This window comes from Panicum virgatum, chromosome 2N (assembly GCF_016808335.1).
Source record: "Panicum virgatum strain AP13 chromosome 2N, P.virgatum_v5, whole genome shotgun sequence".
NCBI classification, from domain to species: domain Eukaryota; kingdom Viridiplantae; phylum Streptophyta; class Magnoliopsida; order Poales; family Poaceae; genus Panicum; species Panicum virgatum.
In genome coordinates this window covers 17,630,660-17,639,082 of record NC_053146.1, presented here as the reverse complement: position 1 = coordinate 17,639,082, position 8,423 = coordinate 17,630,660, and the positions used below count along the sequence as shown (strand labels likewise).

General features: G+C 43.1%; 1 protein-coding gene and 1 long non-coding RNA gene across 2 annotated transcripts; both read right to left on the bottom strand.

Annotated features, from left to right (window-relative positions):
• Nucleotides 1-1,528, bottom strand: LOC120658752. The gene is made up of 3 exons (XR_005668830.1): nt 594-1,528; nt 351-524; nt 1-268 (listed from the first exon to the last, which is right to left on the bottom strand). It is a non-coding gene; the product is annotated as an uncharacterized LOC120658752 (long non-coding RNA).
• Nucleotides 1,529-5,946: 4,418 nt separating this feature from the next.
• Nucleotides 5,947-7,497, bottom strand: LOC120658750 (subtilisin-like protease 3). The gene is made up of 3 exons (XM_039936958.1): nt 7,183-7,497; nt 6,959-7,056; nt 5,947-6,202 (listed from the first exon to the last, which is right to left on the bottom strand). The coding sequence occupies exons 1-3, from the start codon at nt 7,395-7,397 to the stop codon at nt 6,129-6,131; spliced, it is 387 nt and encodes a 128-aa protein (XP_039792892.1). The 5' UTR covers nt 7,398-7,497; the 3' UTR covers nt 5,947-6,128.
• Nucleotides 7,498-8,423: the final 926 nt, after the last annotated feature.

Below are 8,423 nucleotides of genomic sequence, written 5' to 3'. Positions count from 1 at the left end.
GCAGTAGTGGGAGAGGTCGTAGTAGTAGTAGTAGTAGGAGTGGTCGCAGTAGTAGTGGCTTCACCTTCCATAGTTAATGCCAGCTGCCTGAAAACAGTAGAGAATTTGCAATGTAGAGATGACAGCTCATAGACATGAAATTTTAATCTTATTAATTTGTTAAATATCTGACCTTCGAGTCATAGGACCAGGACTTGTGGTGATAGTAGTTCTCTGTATGTTGGCACAACAAGGACTTGTTTGGACTTCCAAGCTTAAAGCAGTTTGGCTACAAAAATCAGGTAATGTGAAGCTAGGAAAAATGTAGAAACAGTAGAAATAAGTCAAGAAAAAATTCAGATATGTATCACCTCCTTGTGACAGGACCAGGACTGTTGGTCATAGGAAAAATATGTCCAGCAGCTTGCGGTTCAGCAGCATTACTTGTCGCTGCTTGTGTAGGATCGTCTTGTGATGCAACCTTCTTCCTCTTGCTGCCACAGCCAGAGGGCCTCCCAACATTCCCTTTTTTTGCACGGCTCTTCCTGCAAGAGTTAAAATAAGAAATTATGAGATGTGTTTTTATCAATGTACATGAAAATGTAAGAGATTACCTCTTCTTAGTTCCGTTTAAAGGGCATTTCGGTGAGGTAGATCTGTGGCAAATGCTAGGCAGCTCTTACACTGGACCTGGTACAAGCACTTATTCTATCTTCCGGAATTGGAGTAATTTCCAATCTATCCCAGTCCACCACATGTTCTATGTCTTCCTCTGCACTTGATTCTATAGCTGCCCCAACAACACCACTAGTGCCCACATTGCTTGATTCTATAGCTGGCCCAACATTAGCAATACATTGTAGACCTCCACTACCATGTGTACCAACTAAATCATTGATTGATTCCACTAATGTCACCACTGATTCAGTTTCCTTCTCAACCACATCAACAAATAAAAATAGCTTCTTCTCATCCTTCAGCTCAGAGAAAGCAGCAGACAAAGCTATATCATCCTCCACCTTTCTTTCCCTTCCTCTACTCATATCAAAGTGGCTAATCTTTGTTTGCTGCCTAGGGCCCCATTTCACCCGGCTTGCCAAGTCTTCCTGTAGCCTCTCCAAATTGTACAAATGATGCATCCGGATGGACCCGACCGAGTAACAAAACAAAAGCATATGCATCAGTGAGCATATGCAAGGCACACGAACTCTCCCCACTTCAATCCTCAAAAAAAAATTAACAGCAGAAGCTTAGGGATTTTAGATCTTATGTAGCAGGAACTTCGAAGGGGATCATGGCTCTCCCTCAGGGCAGGTGGATTCGGCCCGTTCTTGCCGGCACCCGAAACCCTAGGCAGGGTGGGAGGGCGGCCACATCCGCGGCGCTCCTCCTGCGCACGCCCAGCCCTCGCGGGACCTTGGCGGGGCCTGGTCAGAGAGCATGCGGGCGCCGCCGCTCACCGGAGATGGGCGCCGCCGTTTGCCGGAGATGGGGCTGCCGCTCGCTGGGATGGGGGTGACAGGGAGCAGGCCTCGAGGGAGCGGCCTCCGAACGGGACGGTTTCTGGGATCGATCCCCTCCCTGATCGATCAATTAGATAAGGCAAGGGTAGAGAGGTCTTTTTTGGCTGGCTGGGAAAGACAAAGATTAATGAAATAGAGAGAAAATGGAAAATAGATGAAAAACCCTTGTTTCGAAACACTTCGCACGCATGATGTCAAATTTCGAAAGGCTTGCGAACTTAGTGTCAGAACGTGTGAGGCCTCCAAGTTAGGGTTAAATATCGAAATTTCTCCTCCGATTGATCCCCCGAGCGACTGCCTGCCCTCTCACCAGTCAACTTGTGGGCATTTCTTATTTTCCCCAACAGTTAAATGTAATTTCCAGTTATATGTTGTAGATTTTTTGTATGAATATTTGGAGCAGTTCCATATTGAGAATTCATATTTACCATCGTCTCGAGGGAGCATTTGCAAATTTTTGACAGTGGTTTTAATCATTATTTTTACTAGGCTACTATAAAAAAACCATCCATTTAACACCGTTTTAAGCAAACTGCCAGACATCAATTTTAAGATGACAGTTAGCACATGTTCGTCTAAGAGTGTGCAATGAGATGAGCGTTAACACACGTTCGACTAAGAGCGTGCCATGTGCTAACCCACGTCTAGAGACTCCAACAACCGACAACGTCATTCAATTAAAAAGATATCAAATCCAGTAGTTCAGGTATGCGCTCCACAACATGCCCAAGATCAAGCAGACATATTGTTTACAAATAAATACATCACCAACGAACTATAAAGAGCAATTTTAGTAATTACAAGAGTTCAACACAAATATTACAAGTTCATACATAGGAGGTTCAAATATGAGATTTCAAAAAGGTTCAAGCTTCTAAGCTTTGGGCTCACGATGACATAAATAAGACATGAAATTAAGTTTAATGTTTCATGGTGCTCTCATAAAAGATGTGTAGCAACAGATAAATCGATAAGAGCATGATAAAATAGTAGCGTCTTGCTCGAGGGCACCATTGCGACCATAATGACCTACTCCTCTCCGTCACTGGGATCGACACGATAGAAATAGCCAAACACAACTTTCAGCTCACCTACAACTTAGTTTAGAAAGCAACATGAGTACAAAAGATAATCGCAAGACTTACACAATTAAATAAATAAGAATTATGCAAGATACTCAAAAGATGAGGTCTAAGGTTAAGTTATTACGAATAAGTATGGGCTTTCTAACAAATATCTAGCTCTCTAGCAAAATTAACTAATTTTGCCCAACCCACCACACCAAATTTAATTGATTATGACAAGAATGAGTAATTGATCATAAAAGTACTATGAACCATATCTAACTATCTGAAACATTTCTGCAAAGAATTTGACGGACAATGAACTTGCTCATAACCGAGAGCGCGACAATTCGAATTGATTATTAACTTGCAAGTGTATACTTCTTTACTCACACGATATAAGGACCATGCGGCTCACCCAACCGATCACATTGGATGAGTGGGTACTCACGGCAATCGTTTCCAACAAGCCTAAACCCTTTAACATCACGCCTAGCTTACGCGTAGAGTCACCTAGGTCCATTGGGGACACCCCTAAGCCTTTCTACATTGCCCCTTGGCCACGTATCTAGGACCGCGCATCAAAAGCAAGGCAAAAGGCAAAAAAAGGTAATAGACTCATCTTTACCATTATTTGGATATGTGGTAGCATGATAAGTTGCTCAAAACTGATGGCATCCACGGACGGTCCTTAACTGATTCAAGCGGACTATGCCTCCATGACTTCTTTCTCTAGGTTCTATCCTTTCGCCCAAACCACGAAACTACTTTGCCAACAAAGATACCACCAACCTTTCCAACATAACCTAAACTGAACATGTGCGAACAAGAATAACCAAGTGGGTGTAGTGTAATCCTAAATAATCCAAGATTATCTTACAAGTTATAGATCAACTCTAGGCATGGCTAAGCATCTAATCAATTAATTAGTTACCAACTATAAGTGTCGAGGAAATGTATATAATAAATCAAGGAAGGTAAATGCATAAAAGTAGGTATAAGAATGCGATATATAAATATAATATATATAACCAAATAATACCTAAATAAGATAACTAAATTATATCAAATTAAATGGGTACGATGAATCATGCTTAGCTGCTTGTCTTAATGTTCTTCCGGTTCGACAATAAACTCAACGCCAGGTTCGGGTTCAACAGGCTCGGTGGGCTCAACGAACTCGTTCTATGGCGTTTAAGTCACTAAAGTACATGAATGGATGCATATGTTAGCATGAAGATTTTTTCCAATGCAATGACATGCACGAGGGATGATTGGCATAGATGCGGTGATACAAGCATAAGCATAAACAACCCAAACAAGCATCTCTACTAAACTAGGCATGAAAAGCACTAAAGAAGTGCTAACAATAAGAAAATTATACAATAAGCATAAATAATGAGATAAATTATGCACATATAGGATATCAAAACAAACTCAAAAAGCTATTCTATAAGTATAGACAAAGTCTGAATCACACGCTAAACTATAATTGGGTTCAATTTACCTCCTAACTATGCAATTTAGTCCATTTTACCCCCATATACAATTTGTTTTTTTGTTTGTCCATACAAAAGTTAAATTTTAATTTCAAATTTTGTAGAATAGTAGTGGATATCACAATGCAAATTAATTTTTTTAATAATTTTTCATCATTATTTTTCGTATAATTCTGTACTCCAATAATTAATTTATTATTAAATATACTAACATATCAAAGTAATGATAAAAAATTATGATGTATTTTTCTAAGATGTGTTTTATGATGTGTACTATTATCTTGTAAAATTTCAGCTTAAAACTCCACCTATTCATAGAGAAATGAATAAGAAAAATTCTATTAGGGGGTAATTTGAACCAAAGAGCATAGTTTGGGGGTGTAAAATAAACTAAACGATAGTTTAAAGGGAGTAATTTAGATTTTTTCCTCACTTGTTCCGAAGTGGCATGCCACTTTTTAATTGCCACCTTTAGCGTTTAGGCCCACTTTAATCCGTACCGCTGATGCCCTCGGGGCGTGCCGAAAGGAGCAGAGACAGCTACTGGATTTCGTTTAGAATCACCACTGCTGAACTGAAGTAGGTCTGGCCCTCTGTTCCCAACCCCAAGCCTGAATGGAAAACGTTATCTCCATCCCCAACCTAGCGTTCTCACTCCACACGACTTGTTCAGGTTCCGGCATGGCAAGAAGAGAGCAGTTGGTCAGGCAAGCATAACGACAAGGCCTCGTTCAGGTTGTATCGTCAGACTGAGAGCCGCCCTGTTGCATATTAGCCTCACATGCAGCTTTGCCGTTGCGGTCGGTGCGTGGGCAGGCAGGACATGTAGTGGGACGGTTCAACCGATGCGCACGCCCAATTAGACAAAAATGGTGCTTCGTCTTAGATTAACCATGTTGCTCTTGATGGTTCTGAAATCTGTAATACAAAAGATTGCGCACAAATGTTTGGCTAATCTGACGAATGGCGAGCAACCGATGGGCAATGGTTTATCTGAACCTTCATCCTCACGTGGGCAGTTGAAGCCATAGATTTTATAGGGTTAGGCAATGTGATTGATGACTGAGCCTGCTTCCTGGCACTTGTGACAGCAGCTGCAGCCTATAGACACTGCAAAATACCCTCTCTTTCTCACTCACTCTGCATGTTGCGAAGTGGAGTGAAACCAACAGCTTTCTGTGATATGCGGTCAGTAGCGGGGTAGGACTGTAGGACACAATTTTTCCATGAAGGCGATAATGTATATTTATACCAAAAGAAAGTAGAAATAAAGATGTATAACTCTGTTGCTAACCTATGATGAAGCAGTCTCAGCTCGTCTGCTGGTGAAAATTCACATCAACTTTTATTAAGTATTCGTCAGCTATAACTAAAGAACTCCACTGATTGCAGAAATTCAGTCTCCCGCTGTGCTTTCTCTCTGCAACTTGGGGCTGGTTTGATCGCATTTTGGACCTGCCTCTCGGACTAAAGGTGTAACGTTCTTCCTTCCAGATACATAGAAACTACACAAAATCATTACTATGTATATACATCGTTTTCCTTACTGGAAAACAATGCTCAAGCAACTGGTTTCAAGAAATGGAAAATGAAAGGACAATCAGTACGTAGCACGTTTGCAACAAGCCTTGAAATGTGCAGTAGGTTGGTTCGTACACAAACCACACATGTGCTGAAATCTCCTCGGTCCCCTCATGCATGGCAGTCCTGCCGTCCTGCATCAGCATTATCAAACAATCACAGATAGCTAGCCACCAGATTGTATATATGCATCGGGAACTTAATGATTGGACTTACAGTTACAACATCCAGCAATTATAAAGAGGCCACTATATAAATTACCCTCGGCAGTACACAAGACGTATACTTTGGCGTGTGTAGTGAACATCGTATAACAATGACACCAAATTCTCTGGTGGTGTAAACTAGCTTGTTCTACTGTCAGACACCTAGGTTGTGCCCACGCTTACACGCGCGCGTAATATTACGAGGTAATATACTTGGTGAAGCAGAACACAGTACTGAACTGAACTATGTGTCTTTTTTGAAGGGCTGAAAAGCACTCAGTTGAGGTGGTTGCTGTCGGTCTGAAGGGTGTACTTCACGTCTGGCAGCGCCTGGAGAACGTCAGGATGCTCTGGCCAAGAAACAGGCACAAAAGTCAGTATATAAGTTCACAAGGCCCTGTTTGGAAACTAGCAAACAAATTTTCATCAATTTTGTTGGAACATACACAAGAAAAAAAAAAGTTTGAAGGCCTTATCAATTGGCATGTTCATGTACGCCCAAAGAAAAAATTAGCATGTTCGTCAAACCAGAGGGAATTGAAGGATAACATTAACTATGATGTTTGCTTAGTGGTGGCCTTTCTTTTCCTTCTATTCACTTCGAGAGACTTGCAGAGTTGGAAACCGAAAGTATGCTTGTCTTCTTGTCAAGAAAGGCGCAAGAAAAAGAGAAGCTTTCAAGAAACGTTTCATCAGGTTCAGTTTTTACCACTCAAGTTAACGCTCCTTCCATGAGTTTAAATTTAAAGCTACGGAACCACACATACTATACGTGTGTCTGAAAATGGTTTGCACTTTCAGCTGCGCGTTGCATTGACCTCGGAATTCGCCAAGAGGATTCCCCTCTCCTTTGACTAAGATCTGTCCACAGGGCTTACTGAAAATTTGAAACATTTTTTACGCATAACTTAACTGTAAAACAGGGATTGGCTCGGTCATGTGCAGACCATGCATGTGGGAGATTTTTTTAGTAACACAACCATTTGCCGAAGATTCTGTTGTGCACACGAGCCAAGGCTTGCATCGTCGCCGACACCGTGAATTCGCACAAGAAACCAGCAGGCAGATCAGAGGGCGGCATCAGGAATGGAGATGAAAGAACTCACTCTGCAACGCGGCGGCCTGCGCCGGCGTGAGCTTGGCGGCGAACCCGCTGACGACGGCCTTGTAGCTGTAGACCAGCGCCGCCTTGGCTCTCGCCTCGCTTGCAATTCGCAACAAAGATCGAGACCAATCAAATAAAACCACAAGAAGAAGAAGAAAAAAAAAGCTGGGTTTGAATGATGCCATAGTGAGCCGACGGATGGATCGGAGCCGCGCGCGATCCTACCTGCCGAGCGCGGCGGCGAGGATGCCCATCTGGTAGGCCTCGCAGTCGACGCCCTGGGCGGGGGGCTTCACCATCACCATGTACACGCTGGCCTGCTGCCGCTGGCCGTGCTTGCCCTCCCTGCCGCTGCCGGCCGTGGCCGTGGTCAGGGACACGGCGGCGGAGGCGAGGAGGACGAGCACGAAGGATGCCGCCGCGGCGCGCGGGCGCGTCATCGTCGCCGGCGACCGAGAGAGACGGGGGCAGGTGGACAGGGGTGGCGGTGGGCGGTGGCGCGCCGTGCGCAGTGGGATCGGAGGACGCGCTGGTTTCTTGCTGATGGGCGTGGCGGGAAGGGAAGCGAGGGGGCCGGTGGCCGCTTATATAACCGCGGCGTCTTGTTCGGGCGCTCGTTTTCTTTTGTCTGAGATGATGAAGCCACGCACCACTACACAGTGCTATTTCGGTGATGAAAAAAAAAATAAAAATTGGGCTTTCTAGGGTTCCAGAAATAAGACCGGGAGCAGGTAACCACCCGATGCAGTCCTGGTCACTCTTAAAGTCTTAGTGCTTTTTCTCAGTTTTAATTAGTTTCTAAACATTGTTTGGAACAGGTTTTATGTAGTCGGTAAGTGTATGCCTTCATAAAAATTTTCTACTGAAAAATATATTTTATAGAATTTGATAAATTTATGACATAAAAATATGATACCATGATAATATGATATGCTTCCGAAATTAGGTAAAATTTACATTTCAGATTAAGTTCTCTAAGTTCTTATGGAATATGATCCCACGACCTCTTATCGGCATTTATCACCAAGAATTAAATGTTGGGTGACAACTAAACTAATTTAATGGATCGTGTCACTGACAGCAACTACACATGTGACAGCAAATAAAGCTTTTTCTTTGTTGAGAGAGAGAAGATTGATACTCCAAACAACTTCTTCATGATCCACATCTCATATTAGGCAACCGTACCGTTTGCCTAATTTCAATTAAACCAAGAGACCAGCTGAAAGTTTCACCATTCTTTGCTTCTTCCCGGACGCATAGCTCGGAACACTAGTCACTAGCTAGGTGCCCTGTTTTTCCTCTTCTGCACGGCCAACCCTAGAAAAGATGAGTTGATCCACACACGTGCACCTAGCCACTGTTCGGTACGCATGTGCCGTGCCCAAGCACAAGGCTGCACTTCTCGTCCATTGCCACGCTTCAGTTTACATGAAAGAGAAAGAACATGATTCTGCACGGTCACA